The sequence below is a fragment of the Sparus aurata genome, chromosome 18 (genome assembly GCF_900880675.1).
Source record: "Sparus aurata chromosome 18, fSpaAur1.1, whole genome shotgun sequence".
NCBI lineage: Eukaryota > Metazoa > Chordata > Actinopteri > Spariformes > Sparidae > Sparus > Sparus aurata.
In genome coordinates, this window is record NC_044204.1 from 20,137,512 (window position 1) to 20,156,842 (window position 19,331).

A 19,331-nucleotide genomic window follows, 5' to 3' on the forward strand; every position below is an offset into this window, starting at 1 on the left:
ATATTAATTCTTATTTTCTTGTCATTCTAAATAAGGTTGGTTCTGCTGCCTGTGGAACTGGCTAGAGGGCAATTGCTTGTCAGACTTTGTGGGGGGAAAAATAAGACAAAAGATGTAATAGTATCCAGCATATAAAGTAGAGCTGTCCCAAACGAATATTTTTTAAATGATTAATCTAGCGTTTATTTTTTCGATTAGTCGACTAATCTAACGATTAATTTAACGCAACATGACCAAACAAAAGATTACTGTTTACTGATGGCGATTATGTAATAATGTAATTTAGCGTGAAAAACTTAGCTCTTTCACCTTCCAGGATGTTTAGGGGGCCGGGTTATGTTATCACTACACATTATAAACGATCCGCAGGTTTAGATTGACAGAGGGAACACCTGGGAAACACCCCGACGTCACCCCCTGCGTCAGCGCAGCTTTCTGTGTGAATTACATGGCGGTTCGTCTGTAATCTAGCAGTGCTTCGCTCTGTGTGAATGACCAACGACGGAGAATTGACGAACCGCCGCTGTGGCGTTAATGCAGCATCTCTGTGTGAGAGGGGCTATTCTCAACCTCCGCAGGTACTACTACTTCCTGTTTTGGACGACGCGTTGACGCAAATTATTAATGTCGTCCCAGCCCTAATATAAAGGCTTTTGATGATTTTATTTGAATTGTCAAATTCATAATTAATGTATTACAATTCTCCTAAGAAAGTGGAAAGAAGAACACTTCATCTCTTTCTATTCAAAGTGACAATAATTAAGAGTTTTATATTAACAATGATTCGTATGACTACTTGCATGAACAAAACAAACAGGATTATCACTCGTTTCTGAGTTTCCTCTCAGCCCTGTTTACTGTTTAAATGCACAATATGTCATTTTTGCCGCTAAGGGTATCTCATCAAATCAAAAGATATCTGCTTAGTGTTATTTAGGAAGAGAGGGGCAGAGTGTAGGGCAGAGTTCAAGAACAGACACAACTGAGGTGTTTTTGAAATAAGCCTCTAAAGGCACTAAACATTCTAAAAAGTCTGCATGTGCTTTGTAAGCATAAATGCAAATGTATGCAATGTTAGTAAATTCTTTAAACCCCTGTGTCATCAGGCTTTATTGAGTCAATTAAAACAAAATGTCAGAAAACATCAAATTACATACTGCTCACCCTAAACCGATTTGAATTGATTCTCAATGGGTGCTGGATATATTAAAATTAAAAAAACATGAACAAGTATGACATATGACGATCAGGCATTGGGATTTCTGATGTTTGGGGCTTTATGTTTTCCAAAGAAAATATATCACCAAGCATCCCCTTCTATAGCTAAAAAATATATTAATGTTATTCAAACAATCTAAATACCAGAGGCCAGTTAAAGGGATGAACCATGTGTGTTTATTTCTAGAAGTATATAATTCCATAATTTAATGTTGTGAATTTATTTGAAAAATGTTGCACAATACTTAACTGAACTCTTGTGGTGACGCTAGAAAAGATAAGTAGTAATCCTGGTGGACTACTTTTCCTCACTCCTTAAGAGCATTGCAACCCAAACAAGAATGCAAGATAAATTAGAGTGTCTGCAGCATTACAGCTGCCATGCGTGCACAAAAAAGGTTATTTGGTTGAATTAAGTAATCCCTAGGTCCAAAACAAAGCAAATGTGGAAGGTAAACTGCATACTTATGCATGCTGAACTCAGTTCAGCAGCTTTTCATGGAGACAACACATTCTACAACTGAGACTGAACAACAGCGGAAGAAAACATAAGACAAACAATTAATTATTAATCTGAATAAATACATGTGTATTAAATTGTAGAGACAAAGGTTGCCATATTTGCCCATGAAATCATCCAGTACCAAAATCCTCAGCCAAGCGTATGAAAACAGAAAGCATGTTTCCCATGGGTTAAGTTTATTCACCCATGCAACTCCCAAAAATAGTAAGTTAGACTTTAGTCGAAGCATCACAAAATGTCCATTTGAGGGGCTGGGGATTCTTTATCCTTTATAATTGAAAGGATGCATCTCATTTACCTGCCAGCAAAGCTGATCAAAAAGACTCGAATTCACCAGCGAAAGATCAAGGGCCAGGTCTGGGAAACGTTGCCTGACAGGCTGCTACTAACAGAGCAGTGTTTTATGGAGGTTGTAAATATACTAAAGCCTTGGGGACACTAAATCTTATCCCTGTTACATTGTATGGAGTGTAATTTGTTTTAATTATGCATTTAGATGAGATTACAACTAGATAAACTGAACTGCTTTTCACACTGGTCTTGCCTCTTTGAACCTTCTTTCCCTATGTCAAATTTATTAATTAAAAAAAGCACTGATTTATAACATTGTTAGTTCCCTTGCCCTGAACATACACAATATTCTAGTCCTCTGGACATGGCATCATACCTAACATTTTATAAAAAAATTCCCAGAATTAATAAAAACTCAGTGAAATGCCTATTTCTATCCCTATTAGAGTTAACTTCATGTGCAGTTGTGATTAACTAGAAACCGATCATAATTTTATGTTACCGATGCAGTAGCTCATACAAGTGTAAGGTAGACATGGTAGATGGCCCAGGATCCACCTAAAATGTACTTAAAATGAAAGACAACTATGGCAGAGGAACAGGAATAAAGTGAAATTCTGCCACTCACTGAAGATGCTCAAGGCAAAACGACAGCGAGAGTCAGGGAACGAGTGAGCTGCTGAGAGAAAGGGAACAAAAATGGGTGGAGAGGCATTGCAAGATGGAGAAAATGGAAAAGATGATTCAGCAGGGAGAAAGTGTAAGAGAAATGCTAAAGAGCAAAAAGTGGTAAGACTATATTAAATACGTGGAAAGACACATGAAGAGAGAGACAGGAGTCCCGCTGCAGTGGCCAGTCATGTCCTTTTCATGCAGGTCCAAATGATAATGTATCACTTCAAGTTGAAGGAATTTAAATGTCAGTAGCTTAACATGTCAAAGCAACCTAGCATCACTCGCTTATGTGAAACAAAACCCTGACAGATGCTGGGACCTAGAGATGCATTATTAATAAAAAGTGGCAGAAACAGTTACACTCGACACGCACCATGCCAAACTGTCATGACAATATGGAATAATTGAGGTCACACTATGTGGCAGTGCTGGGGCAACATATCCCCCACTCGCCTTTTCCCTTCACTGGCTGAGTAGACAAGCTCTAGTCTTGTTCAATGATCATCATTACACTGTGCTCAATTTGCACAACAGGAATAGACAATACAACATACAACATATTGTACTCTGCATACTTAGACATTTGCTACATTTATGTTTCCCAAACCTCAAAGTCAGCCTTCCTTTACTCGATAACAGCTTGTCCCAAGGATGCTGCTGCTTCTCCATTCAATGTGCCGTATGAAAGTTGTAGCGGCTCTTGTGAAAGTGACTACAATAATGTTCAAAAAAATGTATTTACTGTCCACCCAGTGGTGTCGTTAGCAGTGACACACATGGATATGAATTGCCATCTTATAACACTTGCTTGAGGTATACATTAAAAGGCATTTATTGGTTTTTATACCAACTAATAGATGCCACCTCTGCTTAAACAGCTATACTGACTGTACTGACAATGCAGTAAATTTGTTGCTGGGAAATTAATTAAAACACAGTTTTGCAGCTCAAAAGATGACATAAATAAGAATAAAAGTCATTGTTTAAAAAAAAAGTATGTTAAATAAACACCATATCACATTATCTTTGAAACAAAACTGAACAAGGTTACAGATTGAAATTGAGTTTTTTTAGCCTGTTTTAATTGCTTTGATTATTTCTACTCATGAAGACATTTCTTTCAGAGCAGACTCAAAAGTACTTCTACTAACAATCTATGTCATACTTAACATGCCTACAGATCTGCGTATTCCTCGATGGATCACTTGCATACCGATATAAGGGTTGGAGCATTTGTAATATGCCTAGTAAAAACACATCAACACATAATTCAATAAAATAAATAATGAAAGCATTTCTTAACATGCATCTTCTGTTCTTAACTTTGTCTATGGTTCTCTCTCCATTTAGAGCAGTAGCCTCGTCTGATCATTGTGTTGATAATAGCCTTAATTCTTCCATGACAACTAATTTAATTTGATCTTTTCAGAAAAATGTAACTTGCTTTAAGCCTAATTATCCACACAAATATGTTGAACACATGAGTTTAAACAAAGTGGCCGTTTAAATCCTTGAAATTTCTTCCTCAAAAACACGGTGTGGTAAGGATGCCCAACACAATTTTTGTCATAGAGTCTGAAGGAAAGGCAGAAAATTGAGAAGGGGGATAAACACTACTTAGCTAGAGGGAATGAAGAAGCAGAACGGATGGGGGAGCGAAAGTGAATGAGTTAGGAGCCCATCCAACAGCCTCAGCTGTGAGTTTAAACTGATATGCTGTAAGACAATGCACTGTTTAAGGACTTGCAATGCCCCATCTTCAATCAGAACAACAAGTCACCAGAATATGGCCATTAATCACATGCAGTGTATTCAACAAGCAAAATCACTGTTGAGAATCAGCCTATAGTGCATAGTCTGCTCAACTGGCTTATTATCCTTCCTGCATGAATTGCATATTTCATCACACATCTTCAGTTCTACCTTAGAAAGAAGGCACACACATCCTCATCAAGCCAATATGAGGTTTGTTTAGTCCATCAAGTTTAATCTCGGACACAGTCAGGCTACCTGTCACATCGTTGACCACTGGCTTAAGGCTCCGGATCAAGACTCCGGCTATATCACTAAAGGCTATACTAGGCTATCAAATGCACAAGAAGGACAATGACATATTATACTTCTCATCGATTTCATACATCTGGTCAAATGAGTAGCCAAATGTCATGTCTCATCCTCACTGTGCTGATGAGATGTTTTCCTTGTAAACTCAAGTTCTCAAGTCATACAGGGCTACATGAATGGCACTGAGGTGTCCACTGAAGTAGAAAACTTGTTTTGAAGCAAACATGAAATGCTGCATGAACGACCTAACCTTAAAATAAACTGGCAGTGTTCTGGATGAGCAATGAGAGCAAACAGAGGCTGTAATGTCTGAGCATGGAGAGGACAGTATTGAGAGAAAATGACATGCAAGCTTAGGTAACGTCTGACTGTTCATCATTTTGTTTGTCAGTGTTCAGTGAAAATATATTTAAACACACTAACAAAGAGGTTTTGTAAATTAGGCACTATCATATCAAACCTATTGTCAGCTCCAACTTAAGCAGCTATAATTTCTGCCAAACATGTTCCAATGATCTAGTGATTTCAGTGACAATGCATGCAGAGTTAGACCAACAGCTAAGGCGACAAAGATTACTTTGGGATGCAGAGATACGACTCATTGGTCAACTTATAAAAGCACGCAGGCTTAGCACATTGCCCAATTCTCTGCCTTAGTAAATGTCCTGGCTCCGCAGCCATGCAACAGATGTGCAAGTCCTACACTGGCCTAAAATATTGTATTTGGATGATGTCAGGTCACCTAAGCTCCGTGAGGTTATTATCATAGGTAGAAAGCTAGTTAACCAGGCGCAGAAGTCAGCAGCAACCTTTAAGCTTGTAGTTCTTTCTTGGACAAATAGGAAATGTATTTGCTGCATCTGCACTGTAAAGATGTGATCATGTTGCATTACTGCTGCGTGTATAGATTTGGGTAAAAATCTTTAACACTGTCACACTTTGCCTGACCAGACATCTGATACAGCCACACGACCACTGAAACACTTCACAAATGGAATGGTAAAGTGGTACAGTTCATGATTTTGCCATCAAAGCCCAGCAAGAAGAGCATAAAACAGATAAAGTTCAAGCTCAGTTAGTAATAAACAATGCATTACTACAACAATGAAATTACTGTTGGTGACAAACTCACTCTGAAATTCTGCTGTTACAGAGAGAACATTTGGGAGTTGGTTAAACAGAGCTGTTACCAAACAGAGAAAATACAAATCTGATGGGGAACAAGATGTAAAAGAAAATTATAACAGCTGAAGGGCTGAAATACTTTTTACAGTAAATACAAAGTCACATAGTGAATTAATTCAATAGTGCTTTTACTTGTGGTGGTTAAAAGTTTATGACTCAATATGCACATGAGAGATTTCACAATTAATCACAACAAAACAGCTAATTGTTGCTATTGCTTTTTTGTTTGCTATGGTTAGGTAATACTGAATGTATTTTTGAAAAGATATGAGAATAATACATCCAGATAATTCACTCATCCTTAAAACAGTAATTATTGTAGATATATCACTTGAAGAAAACAGTTCTCTTAAGCACTAGAATCTAGATGAAATTAAATTAAATCAAACTAAATGAGGCAAAGTGAAGTGAACTACCAAACTTTTGATTTCTTTGGATGAATGCTTTGGAAATGAAACACCTAAGGATGAAGCCAGGTTCATCCAGGATCATCCTGTGATGGGATCACACCAGACAAACAAAGGTCAACATGTTCATGTTATGACCCATAATTACTCAGAAGTTATAACTACATTATTACGCAAGACTACAGCCATAATGAAACTCAGCCTTCCTTTTTATCTAAGATACACCTGTAAAGTTTCATGACTTATCTTGCACAGTTGTGACATTGTTGCAGAGACACATTCTGTCCACAGACAGACATAGATGAAAAAAACACTAGCTTCACTAGAGTGGCTGGAAATGATTGGAACTGGGTTACAGTGATCTGAAAAGTGATAATGATCTCAATGACATACCATCTTATATTTGGCTTAAAGTATTAGAATAGACCATCCATGTTTCCCAGAAATCACACTGACCACATTTACACCTATTCATTTAATATGTCTTGGGAGGATTGGATAACCATCCGATCTCAAAAAAGCCAAGTGTAACTGTAAGCACTTAAAACAGATTGAAACTTGAGGTACTGAGACATCTATGCTAGATGTTGAACAGGTGGAAATGTGTCAGTCTCTCTTACACACACGCACATGCACACACACACGCACATGCACACACACACGCATTATCTTTTATCCTCCCACAGAGTAACTATGTCAGTAAGAAGTCTGTGGAAACATCCACTCACTGTCTGATTTTCTCTCTACATACATGTTCTCTCAGTGATTGTAATAATGGCAGCTAAAACTAGCCTACAATTGCACAGAAAATAGCCATTGTTATGTCTCATTATTGAACAAGGACAAACAGCTCCAGCACTTTTCACACATACGATCAAATACAAGGCACACTGAGCTGCTGTAGTGTTTGTATTGTGATTGCAGTGTTATCTGATCCCTCATCAGTTCAACCACTGAATGAACTGTGTAGGTGAGAGAGCTGCACAAGTTAGAACCAAGAAGAAGATTCAGCTTTTGCCTGGTTAATAGTTTAGATCCACAGTTCCTTTTTGTGCTTGTGTTACACTAAAGATAGTTGTCTACCAACACTAGCTTAACTGTTATTGTCGTAACTATACTGCTTAAGAGAAGAAGTTATTCTTCTGGCTGGTTTGGCAATTAACAGCTTCAAGTTCATTACCAAGGCCAACCCTAGATTTACATGTAGGCCGGGAAAATAAAACAATCTGACTGCAATCAGATTTTGGGATCTGGCCAAGAACATGGACACATACTCAGGGTGTCATGATTCGATCTGACTGGTGATTATGAGGTTATGAATCGATTTTTGGTATGAAGGTCTTTCCAGCACTAACGACTATGCGATTGTGAGACTATCACATCTGGATTGTAAAGATCAAGAGATAATTGGTTTTACGCTCTGACAACTATTAGTTACATTTTCATATTGCTCTTAAAAATAAAACAGGTATTTTACTACAACAGCTTGACGTTTGTGTCTTTAACTGGAGTAAGCCAATCAAAAAGACCATATGTCACAGAGTATACCAGTCAAGGGACAACATAAGACCAATGCACACATCTTAATCTGTTTTACAATTTTTCCCAGGGGAATTTTAGAGCAGGGATTCAGCCTTCAAAGCAGACTGTATCCTTCATTCTGCTGTGTGTGAACCCCAAGGCCATAGCTGGGCTTTGCAGAGTCTAACCCATCTATGGCCCTAACCTTACAATCTTACGCCAGAAACTACTGATAGGTAGAACTTGTTAGGGGCAGGCTGGGTACAATAGTTTCACAAAACAAAATGTCAAACAGCAAGGTAATTAGTTAGATGAAAATCTAACCACGGGGCTTTGTTTAGGTAGTATGAGTATTTGTTAAAGAAGTGAACTTCATCTAAATAAATAAGATTATCAGTGCCACCATTGATGTAAATGTTAAGGCGTGGTTACTAGGTATAGCAATGCTGAAAACAGGAAATAAAAATAATTAAATGTTTAGGTTTTTTATGTCTATTTAGTTTTTTTAATTATGTATGCATTATGAAATCTGGTGTCAAACTGTCCTGCAAAGGCAAAGGTAGATTAAAAACATGTATCTGTAAAGAGCAAGATGTGGTGTGGTGGCAAAACAAAGGAAATGAAGGGGTAAAACACTTACATTGCCCATATATTCAGATAGAAGGTCCTGAAGAGCCTGGCGCACAGAATTGCATTCAGCCACAATACGCTCCCTGCGGTCATCACGCGTGCAAGAAGAGTCGGCCATGAGGGCAGCACCACTGATGATGCTTTCAAGGCGCTCCTCCAGGGATGGACGGAAGCGCTCTTCACTAAACGCCAGGGGGTCCACGATGATTTGTTTCTGTAAGGAAAGGGTCAGAAGGGAAATTACACAGGGAGAAAAAATGCTGGAAATCATCGTGTTACACTGATCTCTTCCTCTCCAAGGCCAAAGAGAGAAGTTCAGCAGACAAGGGGAGGGTTGATAGACTGACAGGCTGGCTGGAAAACCTAAAGGGAAAAATGTGCTAAGCTGTCTTCTTAGAGTAGATAACCCAAAAGATAATCACTTGGTCTAGTTCCATTAACATTATCAGTGACCACATCTTAAAGAAAAATGAAAAGGATTTTACAAAGAGTTGTGCGCCCCTCTTGACTAGTAAATAATGCGGAGACCAGTGAAATAATGTATGGTAAACGAATATAAAAAGTGTAAAGGTAATAGACTTGACTCTCAAATTTGTCTTGGAAAAAGGTCAAACGGAAATGGTGCTCTAACAATTCACAACAATTCCTAACCTAGGCAACATGTATTATAACTAATTAAAAGTTCTAGCCTAGTTAAAAAAGCATGAATAATGCAGCTCTGAAAAGTGCTTTAGGCTTCCAAGATTACTCTGTTATAAAGCTATGCCTTGCACAGTGTACCTACTCAAGGGGAAAAACAATCTGATTGGCTTTTGCAAAAGACATGACTGGCTTTTCCAAATTGGACTTGGGACTGTCCTGTTTTCATAAGTCACAGACAGAAAGGGGAAATGTTTTATTCGTCTGTCCAGTTTTAAAACTTTAGCCATGGACAATCCATTTAAGTTTGCACTGGGGAGGACATTTTTCCTTATCCTCTTTGAGACTATGCTCTTAAGATACACAGTTCTTTGACTTACTGAAGATGAATACAACTTCACAAAGGCACTTTTTCAGTAACCTGACCAGAGAAAATAAGTCACAAATGCAGTCCAAATCATCTACAATAGTATAAACACAGCAAAAGAAAAGTTCCTCTGAGATCCAAATGAATGACTCAACAATGCAAAGAAGTCATACCCTTTCTGCAGTGGAGACTACAAGATCCATTTCAGACAACAGATGAGTCTATAAATATGTAATTGTACATATATATATATAATCCCTTTTGTGAAAGGATTTGATTTTGCTACCTTTCACTTAAGTCGCAGCAGTGCTACAGTAATCCACATCCCTCTCTTTTATATCTGCTGGATGACGTTTAAAACGTTGGATTTCACAGGGCCAAGCCTGCTGAGAGAGGCAACTAGTTGACATTCTAGAGAAGCACTGTAGAGGGGTAAGGTATCACGATGACATTTGTGGCAATTAAACAAAGAAAGCCAACTTCCCCAGTGACAAACGAACTCTGTGCTTCCTCAGATGCCTTGTTGCTACAAAATATTCAACAATTCAGCTGTTAGGATCGTGGTTTATTAGGCAGCCCGCCTTCTATCACAGCCACCTTCAGCCCCCTCCATTCCGTCTCATCTGACCTCCTCTGCTTGCGTGTCATATTTCCATGGCAACAGGCACATGAGAGAGACACAGAGGATGAAATAGAGAGAGAAAGAGAGAGAGAGAGAGAATTGGGGGGTTGACTCATTTGCTAATTTTGCCTTGCATTTCAAGTTGGGCGTCAGGCCAGTATATCGTTTTTGGGGGGCAGAAGCGTCTTTACTACCTGGAAATAATCACTGTTGCTACGGACCTGAGCAGTTAAGCCTCCAGTCCATTCCTTAACATAAAACTTCTAAATCTGTATTTTATCCCTTGAAACAGGTAAATCCCTTTAGATATCTAGTGCACAAAATACCCTTTTCTCTAATCATCAGCCTACTATTGCCCTTAATACAAATTTGTTGAAAGCAGTTTTTGTATAACATGCACTAAGACGACTTTGGAAAGCAATGCTTCCTTGATGAAAGATGCTTTAAGAGTAATGCCTAAGTACTACATTTGCTACTTAAAAGGCTCAGCTTCAGTAAATTTTTCATTCGGCCTGCTAAGAGCTAGTGACTCAAATGTATTATCCAAAGGTGGGGCTAAGAATTTTAGATGACGGAAACAAGGCAACGCATATTAGCATGAAACTGAAGCGTGTAACTACACGATACCCAATTTTGGCAAGAGATAATGTATTAAGAGATTACCTAGTTAAATAAAGGTTAATATGAACTTTTTTTTTTTTTAAATCACAGGCTAAAAAACTTTTAAGACAGAGGCAAGACAAGAAAAAGAACAATCTGTACAAATTTAAGATGCATGTATAAAATAATACATTAACAAACCACATAGACCCAGAACCTGCAGCAGGGAATCTTCTAGTCATGAGACACTGGTAATGGAAAATAACCCTAGGAAACCTCTACAATGAAGTCAGGCAACGCAACAAACAGCATTTAAGGGCCAAAAGCTCACAATTCTTGACAGTGCGCGAGTTTCACAAAAAACCCTGAAACAGACATAACTTGAATTTTACTGCAGTGAGGGCCTGATAGATGATTATCAAGAGAGATAGCAATGTTTTGGTGGTATCAACAGGTCACCCACACGTCATTCACTGACCTCAAATTCTTAACGATTACATCTTTAAAAGTTTATTCTAAATTGTCCAATATATTTGGTGACTGCTTATTTTCTCACTTCACGAGCAGCATTGCTAGAGACATGACAGGAGTCATGTTGCCCATGTCTGCAGAGGAATTACACATGTACTTATTTGCAAATTATATGTGTGACACTCAACATCCCCTTAAGGTCCTATCATTGAGTAATTATTTTAAACATCTATTTACTAAACAGGTGTTGGTCTTCTTCTCTAATATCATACAAACACTTGCGCCCCATGCTCCATCAACAGAAACACCTTGGTTTGCAACAACCACCCTTAAGATGCCTGCCAAAGGCCAAGAGTAATTAAACAGTGTTTCGCTTGGCCATGGGCATGTAAAACATGAGAATGCAGGCTGCATGAATCACATGGGGAAATAATTTCACTACAGGAGCAACACACCAAGTTACACACTGTTAAATGACTAAATAACAGATCAACACAAGATCAGAGTGATGTGTCTAAGGTTAGAGATTTCATTTGTCACTGGATCTGTTCAATGTTTTAGAACATGAACAAATCTCCTGTAAATAACAAGGGTATTTCGCAAGTCTGATGGAAGTCAGTGGCAGTGAGAAATACACCTAGGTAATCATCTTTGCATTTATCACACCAGGCAGCATTAGAATGATTAGCTCAATGTTTTATCCAGCTGTTATCTCAAAGTTGTTTCATGTCAACATTATGATGACGCGTATGTCACGTTTCATATAGATCTTTTGTTATTAGTCAATATCTTTTTTGAATAGGACATGAAAATCTATTTTTTGAGGTGGATACTGAATGTAGTTCAACTCCATAAAAGCAATATGAACAATGAGATTTTCAGAGCATGGAAAATAGCAAAATAGATTTAATTATTCAAACAAAACTTTTTTTTTTTTTTAACTAGTTCATCTGAGGATTTTTGGAAGACGCTGGATAAAGTTTGAGTGAATACAGGATAACTTCAACAGATTTCCTGAGATATAAAGTTTTTAAGCACGAATACGGGGAACTACACTGCAACACGCAAAGTGATTTTAGTACATTAGGGTTCCTCCCTTTGCTCCATGCCAAAATGTATTCTTATGATTGGAACATAATGACCATCCCATACATGTACTTGTCTCTTCCCGAAGCATCAATTCATCTTTTCTAATTATGATAAATAACATATACTTGAGCTGTACAGAACCAATAACCTTGCAACTACTGCAAAGTTCATAAGTTACCAGCAGAGACTGGTTTAACCTTTACTTATGCAAACTCCTTCAGTCACTTTCTAGATGCATTTTTAAGTACAGCTTAATGTATGTGTCTTTCTGCAAGCTGAAGTTGTGTAAATCTCCTTCATTTGACCTAGTGATAGAAGGAATTAAGTAGTAGTGACTCAAGAACATACTCAAGTGTACCCCAAAGCCGTGTCCCAATTTGTCCTCATATCCTGGCCTAATTTCTACCTCAACGCAAAGCCCTTGAAGGGCTTTGGTCATTTTATGATTCAGTTAGGTTATTACAATAAACTGAAAAGCTGACCTACCTATAACCTTCCTGAAAAAGGCAATTGTATTATACCTTTTAAAAAAAGGGCCTTACTGTTGATGATGATGTCTAGCTGGAAACATGACAAAAGGCCAGTGGATTGTGATGTGTAAACTATTTACTGACTTACATCAAAATTGTTGAGGGCATAGGCAAGCTCTCCACCTCCTGCTGGCTGACTGAGTGCTGAGTCCTCGGTGGCAGTGGCCTGGGCTGCATTGGAGATGCCAGAGACTGCATGCTGTAGCTGCTTGTAGATCAGGTCACGGTTAGCCTTGTAGGCTGCCACGTCAGGGTGCTGTAGGCAGGCACGGGATGCTGTGTACAGCATCGGGATGTTCCTCTGTAGCACCCCGCGAGCAGCAGCCATTTGGTCCTTGTGGTGGACATCCTTTAGCTCCTAGCAGAATGAGATAAAAAGCAACACAGAAAGAGGTTCAAAAGAAACAAAAGGGTTAAAGCATGAGATGGAATACTAACAGGGGGTGAGTGGTAATGTACTTCAGATTCAAAATGGGCCTGTCATACACTTATGGAGACACCAAGTGTGACAGAGTTTGTTCTGGATGACCCAGATTTATTTCTGTCCCCCGCGGTAACACAACACAGTCATAATCAGGCCATTACAATATGCCTTTGCAATTTAATGCGCTGCTATTCAGACCTCAGCATTATATTGCAATTACATCTTCATAGGAGGGAGGAGAAGAGATAGTGATCGCTGGCATAGATCTATGGCATAAAAAAACAGCTTGCATACTCAAAATTAAAGCCTCCCCTCCAAATGGCAGGCTCCCAGGGCTTTCTCCCCACTACTGCTTGAGACACAACAAACAAAAAAAAAGCCTTTAAGCCCCATTACTTCCTGCATTCATTTTGGTTAAACACATTTTGCTATCCATTAAAAAGTGCAATTACAAGTAGAAGTCATTTCTTCACAAAATCATCAGTGATTATTTTGGCAAGTTTCCCACTTAAAAAGGTTGCACATTAGAGAACAAGAACTGTCTAGTCTTTATGGTGGATTTACATTTAAGTGCTTGAAAAGCATAAAGCTTTTGACAGAATGTAATTTCATAATTCATTATCCCAGTGTGACATAACAACTGGAAAAACCTTATTACATTTGCTATCTTACTTACTCTTCATCAGTGCCTGGATAGTTTGTATATTGGTAGACGTGCTGATGAAGGTACTCAGTCATCCAGGTCATGGTAATTCTACGTGTTATATGGTAGGCAACTGATACAAGTCCAGTTGCTTAGGATATGGCACTAAGTAAATTGGTAGATAATCTTAGGATACTCTATGTCCAGTACTGAAAGTTGGAAATCAAATAATTGATGAAATGAAAACTTTAAACTAAATGTTTTTTTATGGTGTATATAGTATCCAAAGCACAGAGAAATGCCAGAACGCCATAGACTTTATTTAAGTTTATGATGATGAATACTTTAGACTTGCACGAAGACAAGCCTCAAAACATCACTGAAATGTATACCACTTCCATTATGGTTTAGTTTGATGACAATCTTGAGAAATGGGGGTTGGGAAAAAGGCATATAATCTCAAAATAAAAATGCCATTCACAAAGCTATCTTCATTTCCACTAATTAGCAGGTGTGTGCATCTCCTGGACCTGTACCAAGAACATTAGGAAGTTGTTTCATTTAGAAAATGCATCATGAAATGCACTTCACTGTTGACTACCACTTACACTATAAGTGTGAAAGAAACAATGTGCCATTTCTCAAGACAAAGAAATTGATTTTGGTCACATTTAGAGTCAGGCTGTTATGCTCTTTCTTGCATTTCAAGCCCAATTCACTGCAATTGGTAATAACAAGATTGTTCATGCTTACTGCATCTAATCATCCAGCGAAAGCATGAGACACACTTCTTGCTTACTCCCTACCATTGTTTTACTCACCATTTGCCATGTGGATTGTAGAGCAAGTTTTGTCATGAGCAACAAGAAGACAAATACCTATTCAGATACTTGATAACCTCCCAACCCAATTCAATCCACCAGACTCCTTTGCTCCCACAATCTGACCTTTGCTGCCAAATGGATATTACCTGTTGTCTCTTGGCAGCCATTATGTTCAGCTTGTCTACCTCTGGTTTCAAGGCCTTATATTGGATCCCAAGGTCCTGCTCTGTTCCTGCATTACGCACTTTCACCAGATTGTCCTCCACCTGAGCCAAATAAAGAGAAACAATTTGATAACACTAAGCAAAAAAGAACAATTTCTTACTGCAAGTTAAGAAATTCAAATATCACTGGGATTCCAGTGTAATTTTCAAAACTGCCATCAAATCAAGCCAATCAAGGAAAATGTTATTTTAATTAGCCGATAGGGTGTCATCTTAAGCTTCAACAGATGGAAATGTCAAATCATCTCAAATTATATTAGTTTGGAATGAAAATGAAATAGACCAACCAAGGAGCCTTTTTTGTTTCGATACAAAAGTTACTGATATCATCCCTGCCCTTGGTCCAAAAGAAGCACTAATACTATTTACACCCACACAGGCATAAAGTGTGTCTTCAACTTACAAGTAAGTCTTGATCCAGAAATACATTAGCACAGATCTCTCCAGACATTATTAAACAACTAATACAAACTTGTACTACTGAATCGCCACTACTGGACCGCTAATCCAAGCATATGCTTTAATCATATCAATACTGTAATGTGATCATCAACAGTATCAGCTTGTAGTATGTGCAAATAAAACTCATATAGATATAATGGAGCTCAACTTTATGTCTATATGATATAAGTTATATTTTTTTAACACAGACACATGGCTTTATGTATGGCTTTTTTGTATTAAGTGAAACAATTACATTTTCTGAAGTGCTAATTAAGATTGTAATGTGTAATATGCTGAAGATTGTAACCATCTTACCAATTTGAGCTGCAGCAGAAGTTTGTAGACATCAGACATGTCTGCCAGCACCAACAGATGTGTGACTGCTGACAGGAGGGCTCTGGCGGCACGGACCATATTGCCCCTCTTCACAGATGAGCAGGGGTCTTCTGCAAATTCTCCGGAAGCCTGCCGCATCGAGTCACCTGAGAATGTGTGACAAAAGAAAACATCTGCCCTAAGTCCAAGGTTTAACCTGAAAGCCCAACTGTTTTGAACCACTATGAACAAGCTTTCCTAGTCCTGAATTGAGTACTTAAACCCTGGTTGTCTGTGACCAGGAAAGATGTTTTCCCCATCTACTATCAAGCTGTTCACATTTTAATTACTTCCAAAAATGACTTACCAACAGGTTGTGATATGGAAATATCTATGCATCAGGTCAAATATCAAAAAAAAATTTTAAATGCAACAAACTGCCTTCCTTTGTAAGCCATTAAATCTGATTAAATTCTTCATGTGAGTTTCTATTAGAAGTGGTTGTAGTAGTATTAGTCTGCAGGAGCTGACAGCAAATGTCTGAGAGCAGTCAGTCCAAGTTAATTGTGTTGAAAGTCTTCATTTGAGACAAAAAGGAGTGTGCCGGAGAGATGAGACAGTCTGACGCATTTTCCCTTCTTGCTCTGGGTCAGCACGTGTCACACAGAGTGACAAAGACACACACACCTCTTCAGTGTCCAGTAATAATGTCAGCTTGCACACAGACATGCACACACAGCCCTCTAAAAGAAAGAGGTCAAAGCCACGACAAAGGGCTTACTGTCTGGTTTGTCCAGCACCATGCTTTGTCCTACATTGGATGGGCCTGCACAGTTGACTGGGCACACAAATGGACTTTGTGGGCTCACATTATGAACAAGACAGTAAATCCGTATATAGTTTACTTCAGTGGAGGGACAGCAAAATTCAAACTCTAAAAAATGCTCTATAATGGCTATGTCTGCTTTGGAGATCAAAAGCCAACAGAAAGACAAGTAGTTATCTTGTCCACTTTTGTGTGATGTGTTACAGCTAGACTGAAGCTAAAATGGATGACAAGCACCAACATGAAAAATATCTTGCAGCAATGGCGTAACCTCTGTGTGCGCTCATCAGTTGTAACCATCTTGCTAAATACTTTCTCTAGGACAACTGTGTATATAAAGAGCACCTCTATTCTTTTGGCAACACTGCTAAAAAAGATCGGCTATGATAGAGGGGATACTTCTCAAGCATGTACTGGGATTGACTCCAGCCACCAGAAAACAGAACAGGGAAAGCACTTTAGGCAATTATGAATGCTTTCAAAGACGACAATAGATTATAAGTAGGGAAGTAACACAATGTAATTATATAGTTTTTTACGAGGCAACAAGGAAAAATGGATCACATTATCAACTGAATCTTACATAATGGATAGGGGTGGGTAAAAATATCGATTCATCAATGCATTACAATATATTTTTTCCCAATTCAATATCGATTCATAAAATCCTCTGAATCGATTCATGCAAGCAACGACCTCTCGGCCCCCGCCTCCAGCAGCTGGAAGCGTCTCGCCCGCGACCTCGCTTGAGGGTCGGAGGGTGATGCGCCGCGGAAACACCGTCGGCGCTGCGGAGACGGGTAGCCGATGTTTGACACACCGCTCTTTCAGAGACAGTAAACTCCCAGTGCAGCCGGTCTCACCCTGGCCGCTGCACCGTGTGCCCGCGAGTAGCACTCTCCTCCGGGGAGAGGGGGGTCAGTGTCAACGTTTACCCCCTCGTGTCTAGCCGGAAGGCGGAGGGACGGCGGTCATGTCTATGTTTATGTCAGACAAAAATGTACCATGCAGTCCCAGAAACAATGGCACTTTCTCAGCTTAACTATGGTCGCACTATTTTATAACTAAACACATCGAGTACCTTTGTTTACATTTCAATTCGAACTAGAACTTACTAGAGTAAAGATTTATAATTTAAGATGACTTTTTTAATTAAAAAATTATCAACAGGTACTCTAATGAATGATTTGTTTATTACTACTTATTACTGAATCGATATCGAAGCATTTAAGTCAATATTGAATCGAATCGATATTGAATCGAATTGAGACCTAAAGAATCAAAATCAAATCGAATCGTGAGGTTCTTAACAATACCCAGCCCTAATAATGGATATGTGAGTGGTAGAGATTGAGAGCTGAGTGTCATGGAGTGTTTTAGTTTGTTTGTTCTAAGTCAAAGTGTCAGTGATCATCCATTCCAAGATAACAAGCTAGCTTTATTTAGATACTAAGTTAAATGACTCTTTAGCTTTGACCACTGGACTGAATTCTGTGTCTTCTGGTCACACACAGTCAATGGACAAGCTCCCAAACTGATGTTTACTGTGAGAACAAAGGGGGACTATGTGTGATAGCTCAGTCAGGCCAAATTCCAAAATGATCAGGAACTCTGATTTCTGTCATCTTCTTCCAGACCCTCTCATTTCTGGTCCTGTCTGTTTTAATTAATTGAGTCATGCAACTCAGAAAAACTACATATTTTCACTAAAGTTTAAACAGTTTAAACTCAAGCAGGTCTAATTTGCAGAATCTATAAGTTTTGTTCATCTATGTTTGAAGCAATCCCCTCACTTGCCACTTACGAATAAGACTTAAAGGGATATTCCGGTGTAAGTTTAATCCATGTTCTAACACACAGTGACACCGAGTAGGACCCCCCCTCGAGAGATAAAGTTTGCAAAGCGCTAGCTAACGTAGCTTTAGCATCCTCAGAAACGACCGCACGACAACAATACACTGCAGTAAATGGATCCAACTATAAACCGCTACCAAAAAGCCACAAATAATGCTCAGAACAGCACCAAACTTCAGCAACAGTACAAATAGGGTCTCAGCACATAGTCCGGGGCATCTAACCTCCGCTAGCTTAGCTGGATTTCTATTGTGAAGCTAAAAACAGATTTCAACTCTCCTCCATCAGCTTCCGGGTCGGGGAAGTCCCAACGCGACGATTACCGAGTGCGGTTAGAAATGCTCAATTCCGTTCTTTTCCGTGTCCGCTCTCGATAATAACTGTTATAAACTGGCAGATAAGACACATATGAACTTTGATTGCTTTTCCATGGAGTCATAATCATAAATTTTCATCCATGAGCCGCGGAACTCTACTGCACTCGGTAATCAACTCGTCGGGACTTCCCGTCAACAGGAAGCTGCTGCAGAAGAGTGGTAAATTTTGTCAGCTTTTCAGTAGAAATCCAGCTAAGCTAGTGGAGTTTTAATGCCCCAGACTATGTGTTGAGACCCTATTTGTACTGTTGCTAAAGTCTGGTGCTGTTCTGAGCATTATTTGTGGCTATTTGGTGGCGGTTTATAGTTGGATCCATTTAATGCAGTGTATTGTTGTCGTGCGGTCGTTTCTGAGGTTGATAAAACTCCGTAAATTAGCGGTCTGCTAACTTGATCTCTCGAGAGGGAGTCTAACACAGTTTAACGGTGTGTTAGGCCATGGATTAAATTTACACCAGAATATCCCTTTAATCTAACTGAACGCCATCATTTGCCACATCCGTTTTTAAAATTAGGGTCCAAATCGTGTGTTTAGATGACAGTCTCGACTTCGTAAATGAAACATAAA

General features: G+C 38.9%; 1 protein-coding gene across 2 annotated transcripts in view; it reads right to left on the minus strand.

Moving 5' to 3' along the window:
* Positions 1-19,331, minus strand: part of ctnna1 (catenin (cadherin-associated protein), alpha 1) — an 82,572-nt gene that overhangs the window by 56,149 nt on the left and 7,092 nt on the right. For both annotated transcript variants that reach the window (XM_030395840.1, XM_030395841.1), the window contains exons 4-7: positions 15,707-15,873; positions 14,870-14,989; positions 12,921-13,190; positions 8,525-8,728 (exon numbers count right to left, since the gene is read on the minus strand). In XM_030395840.1, the coding sequence (XP_030251700.1) occupies positions 8,525-8,728; positions 12,921-13,190; positions 14,870-14,989; positions 15,707-15,873 (761 nt within the window). The remainder of the gene's footprint in view (positions 1-8,524; positions 8,729-12,920; positions 13,191-14,869; positions 14,990-15,706; positions 15,874-19,331) is intronic.